This window comes from Myxocyprinus asiaticus, chromosome 31 (genome assembly GCF_019703515.2).
Source record: "Myxocyprinus asiaticus isolate MX2 ecotype Aquarium Trade chromosome 31, UBuf_Myxa_2, whole genome shotgun sequence".
In the NCBI taxonomy this organism is placed as follows: Eukaryota; Metazoa; Chordata; class Actinopteri; order Cypriniformes; family Catostomidae; genus Myxocyprinus; species Myxocyprinus asiaticus.
The window spans coordinates 3,779,635-3,794,137 of NC_059374.1; the positions used below are offsets into that span (position 1 = coordinate 3,779,635).

At 37.7% G+C, this 14,503-nt stretch overlaps 1 protein-coding gene across 5 annotated transcripts in view; it reads left to right on the forward strand.

Moving 5' to 3' along the window:
* The first annotated feature begins 4,632 nt into the window (after nucleotides 1-4,632).
* The window catches only part of LOC127422282 (transforming growth factor beta-1 proprotein-like), a 49,271-nt gene continuing 39,400 nt past the window's right edge, over nucleotides 4,633-14,503 (forward strand). For 2 of the 5 annotated variants that reach the window (XM_051665695.1, XM_051665690.1), the window contains exon 1: nucleotides 4,633-6,464. In XM_051665695.1, the coding sequence (XP_051521655.1) occupies nucleotides 6,140-6,464 (325 nt within the window). In that variant the 5' untranslated portion in view covers nucleotides 4,633-6,139. The remainder of the gene's footprint in view (nucleotides 6,465-14,503) is intronic. The other 3 variants (XM_051665693.1, XM_051665694.1, XM_051665691.1) reach the window with 3 other exon arrangements.

Genomic DNA, 14,503 nt, shown 5'->3' on the forward strand with positions numbered 1-14,503 from the left:
TATCTTATTATTTGTATATTGTGTTGTGTGTAATTATGTGTATATTAGATTTTAAATTGTGTTGTAAATCTGATGTTTATTGTAAATTGGTATATGTCTTTATCACTGTCACGACTACTATGTTGCTCAGAACTGCACCCAAGAATTTCACACACTATTGCACTTGTGTATATGGTTGTGTGACAATAAAAGTGATTTGATTTGATTTGACATTATACTTTATCTACGTATCTACTAACATATGTAAATGCAAGCTTGAAATATTTTACCTAAAATATACCAAACACCCTTCTGGCAGATTTAAACGTTACAACCTTTATAACTCCTTTACTAAGGGAACTAAAATGTAAAGTGTTACAAATATTACATTTAAGAGCAAAAGTTATTACGTTGAACCTTTTATACCCAAGAGTTGTTATTTAGACCCTTTATTGCATAGGACCAACATTTATTCCATTGAGGGTGTTAATTACATCTAGAAACAAACCAATTACAACCAAAAGTTCCACTTAATTACATTTTGGACTATAAAGCCTTTATAACATTTAGAACCAACTGTTATTTCATTAAAGGGATAGTTCACCCAAAAATGAAAATTCAGTCATTGTTTACTCACCCCTGTGTTGTTATGACCCTATATGACTTCTGAAATCTAATGTATGTCTGAAGAGTTTGTAGTCAAAGAATTGATGCATTTCTATGCCCAGCCTTATTTTTTTTAACTGGAGTACTCGGAAATCAAACAGAAACATAGAGGAGGATACAGGCAGTCACACTGTGTCTTAAACTGACAGCAAATGACACACAATAAAAGGTATATTTTCTATACATTCCATAATGTCATGTGTATTCTGTTGATTCATGTCTTTTATTTTGAAATGTTTAGTTCCTGTTTCCCTTGTCATGTGATTCCTGTTTTCCCTCCATGTTCATGTGTCATGTTTTCATTGGTTTATTGTTTAATTATCTTGTTATCAGTTCTGTTTGTTCATTGGTTTATGTTCCCCCATGTCCATGTATTTAAGCCTCATGTTTTCCATTGTGCAGTTGTCAAGTATTGAATGTGAATGTGATGGTATGTGTTTGGTACGTTGTAGTCAAGTCAAGCCATAGTCAAGTCAAGTCAAGTCTAGTCTAGTTTAGTCCATGTTCATGTTTTGTTTTGTAGTCAGGGTTATTGGTGTTCACATTTGTAAATAAACTGCACTTGGGTTCTTCATCTTCATATCTTCGTCATTGCCATCATTGTCAGCAGCCAACAACGTTACACATAGATTGCTTGTTTTCTATTTTCGCCATCGCGCTGGTAACTCCATCCACTGTGAATTGGCAACGGTCCAAAAACTAAAAAAACTAAAAATAAGGCTGGGCATAGAAATGCATCAATTCTTCGACTACATACTCTTCAGACATGTTTAGTAATTTCTATTCTCTGTTTTGTGTTCTGTTGTCACTATCGCTGTGGAGGACCTGTTTTTAGATAAACAAAACAAATTTTCACTTGAACGCCCCTATGTCGTGAGGGCGCTGTGTGAACTGTTGCTCTCATGCCCTAACATGAACGCACACAGGAGATCAAAGGTCAGTGAACATTTTCGCTAAATGATACATTCGATTTTGGTGTGTTTCTCACCAAACCTTATCGTATGCTTTCATAACAACCATGAGTCTCATGGAATCATTTATTTATGGTAGTCAACATAAACTGCCATTGTATGAAATCACTGAGCACAAATAGTTTTCACAATTTCTCCCTTTGTGTTAAGAAAAATAAATAAATTCATATAGGGTTATAACAACACAGGGGTAAGTAAACAATGACTGAATTTTTATTTTTGGGTGAACTAATACTTTAAGGGTGTTTATTACATTAACAACTAAAAGTCACTACATTTAGATCCCTAAATTACATGTATGACCAAAAGTGTTTGCACTTTTAATTTAGCTTAGGACCAGTACATATTAGGGCTCCTCACATTCCAGAAAATTTCCAGTGATGAGTATTATCCATCATTAATAATGATATCAGTAAATTACTGACTTCATGCTTGTAATTGATGGAGTTTAACAATAGTTAAAAGTTGTTTGAAACTGCAGGAGTTAACTGAATTTAAAGCTACACTATGTAACCTTTGGCCCTCTAGCAGTTAAAAAATAAAACTGCATGCGTCTTGTGGAAGAACAATGTTTTTGTAAAGACGTAAGTTGTGCTTCGGCTCTGCTCCTCTGCACGGAAGAATGTGGTTCGAGGCACTGGTGTACACATGGATACGGGACATCGAATTGACAAATAAATAATGAAAGAAAGGAAAAGACGGATATCTGAAAACATGCCATTGAGCAGGTAAGGTGTGTGTGTGTGTGATTACAAACCTATACATAAACCATATCAATAAAATATCTTACCTTTTGAGTAATAAAAAAGCCATCTCTGGGTTGCTTTTAAATCCTTTCAGATCTCGGAGCTGTCGCCACCTCTGAAAAGCCAAGCCGATGTTGATTCGGGTTTTGTTACGGACTCTGTCAGTTTGCCATTTTGAATGATCCATGGTACATTTTTCTCGTTCATTGTGACAACAAACTTTCAGGTTCACGCCACAACCACACCGTACATACACTACAGTAGCCGGAGCTTATTTTCTCTGTGTACGGATATGATGTCAACACGCACGGGTGAATAACATATGTATGCAATTTCCCGTGAAATCCGTCCCGACAGCTTGAAAATATTAATCATTTTTATAGGTTTATCAATGTGTAATTGGGTAAAGACATGGTTTGGAAGATGGATTTTTGTTCCACTCTCTCATTAATAACATTTTGTTATTAAAAAAAAAAAAAAAAAGTTACATAGTGTAGCTTTCAGCCTTGAAATCATCATATCCTTTCACTGCCCATGTAATACCACAAGGGTGTGCCATAAACCCATCAACATGGATGCAGTCAGAGCATTTTGCAGACACTTTATCACTATAAATAAGAATAACTTAATAATCTCTAAAAAAAACCCAAACTGTACCAAAGCACAAAAAACATTTTCCTTTGTATTAATATTGGCATTAATGCATATCAGTGTTTGTTTTCAATGCAATTAAAAACCACCTTTACTAGGTTTACATCTCTTTCACACGCTAGCCGAAACTTTGTGGAAAACTATAATGGAATATTCTCAAGTCCAGTAATGTACCTAGCTCCCCTTGACAAAATAATTTCACAAGCAGTGAGATTGTCTGAGAACTAAACTAGATTTTACATGTTGAGAGTCTTGTTCGTTATTTTGGTTGTTGGAGTGTTTTCAGTGCGTTGCTACAGTATGCAGTTACCAGGGTGTTTTGTGTACTGTAATTGCTAGGTGGTTGTTTGATTGTTAAAAGAGCCTACCCACAAGTCTCTGTGATATTCTGGTCACTGTATATGGTTATCTTATATCTTGAGACATTTTTTAAAAGTTTTATCAACAAGTCTTATTACTTAAAGGTGCACTAATGTTTTCCTCATTAAAAAAGTGTAACTCCTAAAGACATGAATTGTAATTTTGAAACATATGTATAAAATCATGACCACTCATGTGAGATGAAGAGTTCATTCATATCAGTAACTTTAAAAAGCTGTTTTATTCTACATGGAGAGGGTCCGCACATGGGGGCTGCCATGTTAGAATCACATGACCAGACAAATACTACTTGCATAATCTCAGTAACTGTCCTGTTATTTGATACTTTCACTCATTGATTAAAATAATCATGGCTGACTGTGAATAATACATTTCTACAATGGCATCTAAAACTGAAAACTATTGATTTTAAATGATGCTGCATACAAGCCTCTAAGTGTCAGTGCAAGTCCAAGATGATACAAAGACAAAAGTTACTGAGTGCACTTTTAAAAAGAAATAGCACACCTCTCCTTAATAACAAACCACACAATCTGAGGTACCATGCATGTTCGTAGCACATAGATGGTTGCACATTTTAATACTTTACCTTTGCAAACACCACCAATTAATTACTACTACTAATAATAAGTAAACAACTACATTAAATACAAAAAGGCAAACGTAACTGTAGCTGTTTTTTATAGGTACAGAGGGAGTAATGTTTCTTTAAAAAAAACTATTCTTCATGCTCGATTCAGCAAAATGTGGATTTGAATCACATGTGACTAATATTTCAGCCTCACATCTATTTCATAAACTATCCCCTTTCAAACTATGTAATATAGAGGTCATAAACCAGAAAATCAACAAAAAGGTTGGTGAAAACTCAACGCATTATATAAATGTGTGCATGATAACAGTCTCCTTTTGTGCAGAGTTTAGTTTGGTTTGTTGGGGAATTCTGTGTGCCTGTCATCATCTTACTTAGGCACTTAGTTAGTAAGGTGTGTGGTTAGTTTGGCCAGACATTAGTGTCATGCCCATGTTATTTACCTGTCTGTTCCTTCACTATGTGTGTGTCTTCCAAAAGCTGTGAGAGCTTCCTGGCCAGTATAAGAGAAGGGCTGTGTGAGCAGCAGATGTTTCAGAGAGTCTGTTAGCCTCATTTCCTGGGCGGAGAGCTCTTGACTCTAATAGTGAAGCAACAGGAACCCGAAAAGAGAAAGAGAGAGAGAGAGAGAGAGAGAGAGAGAGAGAGAGAGCAAGAGTGGGAGAGAGAAGTTATTGGAACATAAAGCTCTCACAAATCATTTTGTCACCAGCAAGCTCTGACAGGCGTAGAGGGAGTGTGTTACAAGAGGGAACTAATAAAAAGAGTGCTGTGCCGAAGAGAAAGGAAGTGTGATGGACTCTTTTACTCAAGACTGAAGTCAAAAGACATAAAAGTGGACAGACAGAACAAAAGTGAGGTGATCATTCACTGCCGGCACTACTGCATTACACTCTTGGACTCTTCTGGAAGCTCTGTTTATTTCGCTATTTTCATTTACTCCATCTGTCACTCGAGACTTGTGGGTTGGATGTGGTTAGTTTGATTGGCCTGACACATTATATCATCGAGGCCAAAACATCAGGGTATTTTCCAAGAGGATCTGTTTTCCTTTCAATTCCTAAGTGAAGTAGTGTTTGTGTGTGTGTGTGTGTGCAGCATTAGGCATGTAAATGGATCCACCACTTGTCATTGAAGAGGGAACAGCTTGTTTGGAGGGAACATGAGGTAGTAGCTTTTTGTAGAACCAAGTTTAAACAAGTATCTTAATCAAAACTTGCTTCTTATTTTACTAATCTAAAGTGAAGCTTTTGCTCTGTCCTGAGTTATTAGAACTTGCTGGAGTGGTTGACAGCATTGCCCATAATGAAGAGATTTGAATGCAGCTTGTTTACTAGACCTTTGCATGTTAGCTGAAATATTTTCAGATTCTGCAAGTCATCATTACTGTTATCTGACTATCTGTAGGCTGAGTCAAAGCTTCCGGAAAATTAATCTGGCCGGGGATCCTCTGATCAAACTTCTAAGGGAATCGCTCAGCTATCATAAGTGGACACAGCTGTTGCCTTGTTGGGAATGCCGGTTGTAGCATGCTGGGTTATTGAGACTTGTTTAGAGGGTTCTATGTGAGCTGACAAACCTTTGGGTGAAGCGTCAAGACCAGGGAAGCAAGCTGTGAGTAGAGGGGAAAAGTTAGTGAGCAAACACGCCTAACAGACGTGTCATTGTGTCTGGACGTCTGCGTGTGTTTTCACAGCAGGGCTGAAAGCTTGTCTAAGACTACTTGAGAGTCAGTCCAGACACGTGGACGTGAACAAGCATTTCTGTGTGCGACTGCCAGCAATGAGACAGTGCTAAACTTGTGCCAAAACGAAAAAAGCTCTCTATTTGCTTGTGTCTCTATATGTCAAGGCTGAGTTGCATTCAGAGGTGTGCCCTAGGAATCCTGCATGCTGTGGAACTCTACGCCATCTGGATATAGCTTTGAGACAGGTGAAATATCAGGAATCTCCCTAATCCAACAGACATCATCTGTTTTGTTGTGTCATTTCAAGGTGCTTTCCAGCATCACCATCAGGTAGCATTGCCTCTGCAACCAGTAAACACTACTGCTTTTGTTTGATCTAAACACTTTACATCAATCCCAGGTTTCTGACGAGCCACTTGGCTTCTTTAAAACTGATTCAAGACAGTTTGGATACAGATTTGCCACTATGAGGTTGTTGTTCTTGGCATTGATGCCCCTGTTCATGGTGGCTGGAACGGATGGTATGTCCACCTGTAAGACTCTAGACCTGGAGGTGGTGAAGAAAAAGAGGATAGAGGCCATTCGTGGTCAGATCCTCAGCAAACTGCGCATGGCCAAAGAACCTGAAGCTGAGAAAGAAGATAAAGGGCAGAAGGTCCCAGAAGCCCTGCTCTCTCTGTACAACAGCACAGTTGAACTGAGCGAGGAGATGAGGACGGAGCCTGTCCCCGTGCAGGCAGAAGATGAAGACTACTTTGGCAAGGAGGTGCATAAGTTCATCATGAAGGAAGGTAAGTGTCTTTTCTCTAAATAGATTACAGTTTATAATCTCACTGTGTTCTAACCAGGCATGACATGAAAAAGAATCGGATGATAAAAGTTATCTCATCCATGTTAATCTTCCATGAGTTTTGTCCTAAACAGCTGTGACCACAACAAGTGATGAGCAACAGGACATTTTGTCAATAGCATGGTTTCTACTTCTGCAGCATCCAACATAGTCTCATGACAACTCATAATAATTTGTATGAGATGGTGAAATTATAAGATATAGTACTGTACAAAAGTCTTAGGCACATAAGATGCTTCACAAAAACTTTTGTCTTAAGATGTTTATTTATATTTTCAGCTTTTTTGTGTCAATAGGAAATATACATTTTAGACTCCCAAACATTTATTTTGCAAATAGAATAGAACAGAATAACAGGGAGCCCTGCAACAGATGGCATGGTCCCCACAGAGCCCCCCACTGATTACTGAGTCAGTCTGGGATTACAAGAAGAGACAGAAGCAATTGAGACAACTGAAATAGAGGAACTGTGGCAAATTCTCCAAGAAGCTTGGAACATCCTATCTGCCAACAACCAAGAAAAACTGTAACCAGGTGTGAATTGGTGTTGTTTTGAAGGCAAAGGTGGTCACACCAAATATTGATTTAGCTTTTTTATGTTTACTGGACTTTGTATGATGTTAATTGATAAATGAAAACTATTTATGGCATTATTTTGAAGACATCCTCACTATGCAACATTTTCCCCAAGTGCCTAAAACTTTTGCACAGTACTGTATAATACGACTAGGCTCATATGACAAGGAACAATTTTTATTCCCATAGAGACCAACTAATCAACTAATACAATTTCAAATTGATACAATACAGGCATTGCATTTTAGCTAGCCTCCTTATAACTTATTTTAAGAAAGAAACGTCTGTGAACAAATTTGGTTGCTCAGTCATTAATAAATATGGAATGTCTCAACCATATACATGCCCAAATATCAGAAGTCATGCATTTTTAATGCTGTATGCAACACCTTAATTGTAATACACAAAAAATAGGTTTATTTTTTGGTGTAGTCTGCAGAATGGAGAACTGCAACATAATTTAAATGAGCCTCCACTTTGTTGCAGAATAAGCTTCAATATGCCCATGTATTATATGCTGATTGCCAAAAATCTTGCTTGTGAGACTATGTCTGAAGTTTAGAACATAACTGCAGTTAATTTTAATAGTGACAAAATTACGAGGCATGGAAACTTATGGTCAAGAGAAGTTGATAAAAAACAAAAAAACATTCGGTGCTTAAGCCCACCCCAAGCACCACTCATGCCTAACAAATTTCTTCTTGTGAAATGTTGTGCTTGAAACATCTACTTGTGCTACAGTAACTTTCTTTACCATAAATGACATTTGCTTTGATATTTTGTTTTCTAATGCAATGATTTTAAAACACTAATAAGGGACGGATTATGGTCCTAAGAGTCCCCTGGGCACCGGCTTCCTGGAGGTCCCCCTCACTCCACTGCCTCAACATAAGCTCTATGCAAGGGATGGAATTTAAAGTGAATCTATTAATTCCATGAACGCTGTGTTTTTGTGTTGTATTTACCAGTGTTATTGCATTATGTGATTCTCCAACTGTCTTACTGAGCCGCAACACGGACCATAGTCAGAGAAGCTCCTGAAGAGCATGTGAAGATTAACTGCGTCTGAAGCGCTCCAAAGTGTGTGCTGCCTGTTGAAGTTCGTGCCATTTTCACGCAAAAATATAAGCAAGGATTTTGATAGTGAGTGCAAAGCGCTCTGGTTTCACTTTAATTTAACGTTAGCGCTATGACAAATGTTCTTGTTCATTGCGGGATAATGAACAGTTTGAGATGATAAATTAAACAAGTATCAATGCCTTTGCCTATCTCTGTGGATATCAAAACATCATGACCAGTTTAGTCACGTAAATTATGTTTGATTATTTAATGATGTTGTCTAAAGCAGTAATGATTTGCATGTAATTAATCATGCCAACCTGTCTCTCATTCTTTTGCATGTGTTCCTCTCATGCGTTTGCCAACATTTCAGAGCAAGTAGGGGGGCAGTATTTAATCCTACATGTGTTAAGATGCCATGCGTTTCACTCTAAGTATCTGTGGTATTTTAATAGGCCACTTGTTTGTGCTTTTGGCTTCATGTGTTAGATTTTTAAAGGTCTGGTGTCCACATCCAAAGCTGCTCAACAAGTTCTTGCTGAGTGGCAAACATTTTGAGTACACTTCTGTCTGTTTGATCATTCTGACAGATGTTTGTTCACATAGCACTTTAGAGACTGTTTTTAATGCATAGCATCTGTTTGTTGATGGGTAACTAACTTCACATTTGATGCTTGCCACCCACCTGCTTTCATCCTTCTACACCCTTCTTTTACAGTATGGTCTGTTGTTCTTTTACTCCTTTAACCACTTCAATCACCTCAGACATAAATATCAGGCCTGTGCTCAGATGCACACGCTAAGAATGAGACCTCTGAAGAGATGGGGCTAGCTCTAAGGGGGTAAACGGAAGACAAAGACACAAACAAAGAAAAATATGGGCTTGAAACTGGTGATGAGGGTAGACATCCAGATTTCTCAGGATTGGGGGCTTTCCTGTAACTCGAGAGTTTTGTCTCCATGTCTCTGTTTCTGACTTTTTCTCTCATTTCTTTTTTCTTATAATTTTTTTTTATTTTTATTTTTATTTTTTTTACTGGAGTGTTTGACAGCAAAAAGGGCTGCTTGTTTCTGATGTGTGAGTAAGGTTCAGAGGAAACAGTCCCAAATAGCAAGCTTGTGTTTTGGCTTGGCTTCATACATTTGGTTAAGGTGGAACAAATGTTAATAAATCATAACATTCTGATGCAATCTCAATGCCTCTCAGTATTTACTGTCATTACTACTGTAGTAATTGCTCACTGTTGCAATGCTACATGACACAACAATTTACTTATGCACAGTATGTGAAGCTAAGCTAAGTTTGGAGCTTGTGCAAAACTTGCAGAACAGCTTGTGGAAAACTTGCCACCATAATGCTAGGCAGTTTTCAGCGTTTTTCTGTGTGATTGCTAGGGTGTTCTGGGTGGTTTGAAGGCATTACTAGGTGGTTGCTAAGGTTTTCTGGGTGGTAGCTATGACATTGCTAGTTGTTCGTGCTCAGGTCAAGCCTCGAGCCCTTCACCCAGGACAGCGAGCCACAAACATTTATACTATCCTCTAAGCAGGATTACATTAGCTTGCGAACTACTGAAATGAGCGTATCCAGCAAAGTTCAAAATTGAGAAAAGTTTAACTTTATTCAAATGCGGAGCAAAAGAATACAATGACTAGCAATTAAAGTGAAGTCCTCCTTTGAGATACTGTAATGGAGCGCAGGCAAGACATAAGTTGATCCTTGCAGTGAGCAATTTCTCATTTCTTTTATCATATTTAATACGATATGTCCCTGATAACATACAGGGACTATTAAAAAAATTATTCTGAATGTTCCAGCACTCTGATATCAACCCTATTCTGCCAAGTTACTGACAAGCACCATCTTTGCATCAATTCAAATGCGTTTACCATTTCTTGTGGCATGACTGATAGAGTTGTGCAAGCAGCCCCAGAGACACAAGTTCTGGTCCCATTGAAACCAGAAATAATAAAGTTAATTTACAACTAAAAACAACTCTCTTTTGACACCCCTCTGTGGACATTTCACCCGAGAACTGGAGCTCACATGTGCCCATGCGTTCAACAACACTTCCAACTGCAATCATGAATGCAATAAAATCTATTGTTTAATATCTTTCTTAAACAGCACAATTGTATGTCCTCTACATCTCATATACACTCACTGAGCATGTATTAAGGACACTATGGTCCTAATAAAGTGCCCAATATGGTCTTCTGCTGTTGTAGCCCATCTGCCTCAAGGTTCGACATGTTGTGCATTCTGAGGTTCTGTTTTGCTCACTACAATTGTACAGAGGAGTTACTTGAGTTACCATAGCCTTTCTGTCAGCTCGAACCAGTCTGGCCATTCTCTGTTGACCTCTCTCATCAACAAGGTGTTTCCATCCGCAGAACTGCTGCTCACTGGATGTTTTTTGTCTTTGGCACCAATCTGAGTAAACTCTTGTAACTGTTGTGTGTGAAAATCCCAGGAGATCAGCAGTTACAGAAATACTAAAACCAGCCCATCTGCCACCAACAATCATGCCATGGTCAAAATCACTGAGATCACATTTTTTCCCCATTCTTATGATTAATGTGAACATTAACTGAAGCTCCTGACCCATATCTGCGTGATTTTATGCACTGCACTGCTGTCACATGATTGGCTGTTTAGATAATCGTATGAATAAGTAGGTGTAAAGGGCTTCCTAATAAAGTGTATCTGTCAGTCATACTGTATTGCCCCAGGCATCATTATCTGAATATGTATCATATCATGTTACATTTTTCTTTTCAATAACTCAACTTAGACTGAGCCAGTTGCACAGAGGTCATTGATGTTTTCACCACAAACATTTTTCTTTCTCAGCAGATCTTGTGAGGATCTGTCGACATGTTGCACTTGATTAACATGAATAGAAGTCTCATGTTGAGTGTTGTACAATATGAAATACATATACAACAATAAGTGTGTGTTAAAACGTATTTTTAAAACGTATTTTTTCCTGGGTGTAGGGCAACTTCTGCTTCAGTTTGTCAGAATATAGCAAACACAAACGATGATAAAGATGTATAACTTATAAGTGTATAACTAAATAAGCAAAAATAGCAATATATACAGTATATAATATTGCTTTTATAAAAGTAGGCTATATAATAATAAAAATATTAAGGGATACAAGCAAGTAAATTGCTATGCAACCACTACAACATATAGTCCCTGACATAACAGAATGTTTCTATGCAACAATAAAGATCAGCTATGGATGCTGTGCAGTCATATAGTGAACAGGTGTTTCATGTTATAGCTGTTACTCTAACATATATTTTAGTACAACTGCAATGCTGTATCACTCAGCATCTAGAACCGGAAATATCTATTTTATCATCAAAAATGTATTGCCCCCTTAAAGGTGCACTCAGTAATTTTTTCCTCATTAAAAAAGTTTAACTCCTAAAGACATGAACTGTAATTCTGCAATATATGTAGGAAATCATGACCACTCACATTAAAATGAAGACTCCAGTTATATCAGTAACCTTATAAAAGCTGTTTTATTCTACATGGAGAGGGTCCGCACATGGGGGCTGCCATTTTAGAATCACATGACCAGCCGAATACTACTCACTTAAAGGATAGTTCACCCAAAAATATAAATTCTCTCATAATTTACTCACCTTTAAGCCATCCCAGATGTGTATGTCTTTCCTCCTTCAGCAGAACCGAAATTAAGATTTATATTAGCACATTTCAGCTCTTTTTGTCCATACAATGCAAGTAAACGGGTGCCATCAGGCTGCTGGCTGTTTGATGGTACAAAAGGCATATTTAGGCAGCATAAAAGTACTCCACACGACTCTAGTCGATCAATGAATGTCTTTTGAAGCAAATCGCTAGGTTTGTGTAAAAAAATAAATTGATAATTAAAACGTTATTAACTTTTAAAAAACGCTTCCTGCAACCAGTCGACCCATCACAGAGCTGTCGCGTGACGTAAGCGCAATGGTGCGTTCATGCGAGAAGTCGGAAACGTGCACTTTGTATACAACAGAGGAACGAACGTCACACAAGAGTTAGGTCATTTCAAACAGAAATACAGCGGTGGGCGGAAGCAATGATTTAAAGTTAAAAATGTTTTATTTATAAATTTGTTTCTTACACAAACCTATCGATTTGCTTCAGAAAACATTCATTGACTGACTGGAGTTGTGTGGATTACTTTTATGCTGCCTAAATATGACTTTTGGACCATCAAATAGCCAGCAACCTCACAGCACCCATTCGCTTTCATTGAATGAACAAACCGAGCTGAAATGTGAGAATTATAATTTTTGGGTGAACTAATCCTTTAATCTCAGTAATTGTCCTGTTATTTGACACTTTCACTCATTGATTAAAGTAATCATGGCTGACTGTGAATACTAAATTTCTACAATTGCATATGAAACTGAAAATGATTGATTTTAAATTATGCTAAATCCAAGCCGCTAGGTGTCAGTGTAAATCCAAGATGACACAAATACATAAGTAGCTGAATGCACCTTTAATTAGCTTTTATTGTGACTTTTTGTTAGTAGCTTGTAGTATAGCTAACTACTTCATCAAAAAGGGTATCATGACTGAAATTTAACATTTAAATTATAAGTAGAGTTTCAAAGTAACTTCCCCGACACTTGATTATAGGTTTTTCAGATCGGTTTATGGATTCTTCAAAGCATCAGTAGATTGTCTTATAAAGAACTAGCTTCTAATCTATAATGAGATGTTGTTTTCTAGGTTCTGACCGAGCATTTATCTAATCATACATTTTGCTGGCAAATAAAGTGCACTCAATGATACTTCAGTTTACAGCCATGGCCCTGCAGGCATACCACTGATTTTACATGTCCTTCAAGTGTCATCAGTCTGTTTTTTGCTGCATATGTGTTACATTTTATCTCATGTTATTACATGTCAAAGATTGTGCTGACTGCACAGCTCATCTGCCGGGAAAGTGCATCAGGGTTTGTCTGTGTGTGTGGACTGTGGAGCACTATAGAATGTATGGAAAAGTGTTGGGAGAAACTGACTAAAAGTAGTGATGCTACTAACTAAATTATGTATAAAAATAGAGTAGTTACACAATTAAAAGCTACTTTTCCCAACAAGTACAGGTATAGTGATATAAAAACTCTACACCACTGGTGGGTGACCCAGCGTGAGCCCCAATTGTTTGCCCTCCTCTTTGTACTTCGTTCTGGAGACCCTCATTGGTCTCCCATATATCTGTCGGTCCGGCCTCTCTGCCAGTTCTGGTTCCTGTGTGAGCGGTGCCAAGGACCATTTTGACCACTCGTAATACCTGACTTAGGTCTCCCGTTCTTGAACTGGGAAACTGTGGGATATGTGGTCCAAGATCCATGGTCCCTGACCTCGTCTTGGGGTTTGGGGGTGATGGGGAGTATAGAACTTGGAATTTAGTACATAGGAAAACCAGGTGCATAATCCCGCATGTCATGAGTAGTATCTATGCATTTACCCCGCGCCCTTGTGGGGGTACTGGAAACTATCGCAGCTACTTCGGGTTGATTAGTGCAGGGAACCTCCTTAACAATTGGATTAAATTACCTACTCTATAAATCCATGTAAACATCCATGTTAAGTGTAAATGCCTTTTGCTCTGCCGAATGTGTAATTGACATCTGGAGCGCAAACAGACAGCATTTCTGCATGTGGTGCCCTATGCAAGCTGCGTACTCTGCGTTTAGGGAGCAGCGGTACTGTGTACAGAACTAATGATCTAAATACTTTAGACACTGAAAACTGTGACTACACTAAACTAACAACTAAAAGCTATGAAATAGCGAAAGTAGGCATTAATAAAACATGATCTTGCTTTGGTTTATATTTCAGCATTATATATAATGTCTCTGTGGGACATTGTTCATGTTTTCACCGTAATAATTACTAGAAAGGATTCAAAACCTCACTTCTTATTGACAAATTCATCCAGATCTGACAAGAGCCCTTAAAGGGATAGTTTACACAAAAATTCTCTCATCATTTGCTCACCCTCATGCCAGATGTGTATGACTTTCTTTCATCTGCTGAACTCAAATGAAGATTTTTAGAAGAATTTCTCAGCTCTTTTTGTCCATACAATGCAAGTGAATGTGTGCCAACATTTTAAAACTAAAAAAAAGTAAGTCAGCATAAAAGTAATCCATAAGACTCCAGTGGTTATATCAATATCTTCAGAAGCGATGTGATAGGTGTGGATGAGAGACAGATCACTTTCATATTTTTCTTCTTGTGTTTTTGGATATTTTGAAAGTAAATGATGACCAAGGCTAACATTGTCTAAAATCTCCTTATTGTGTTGC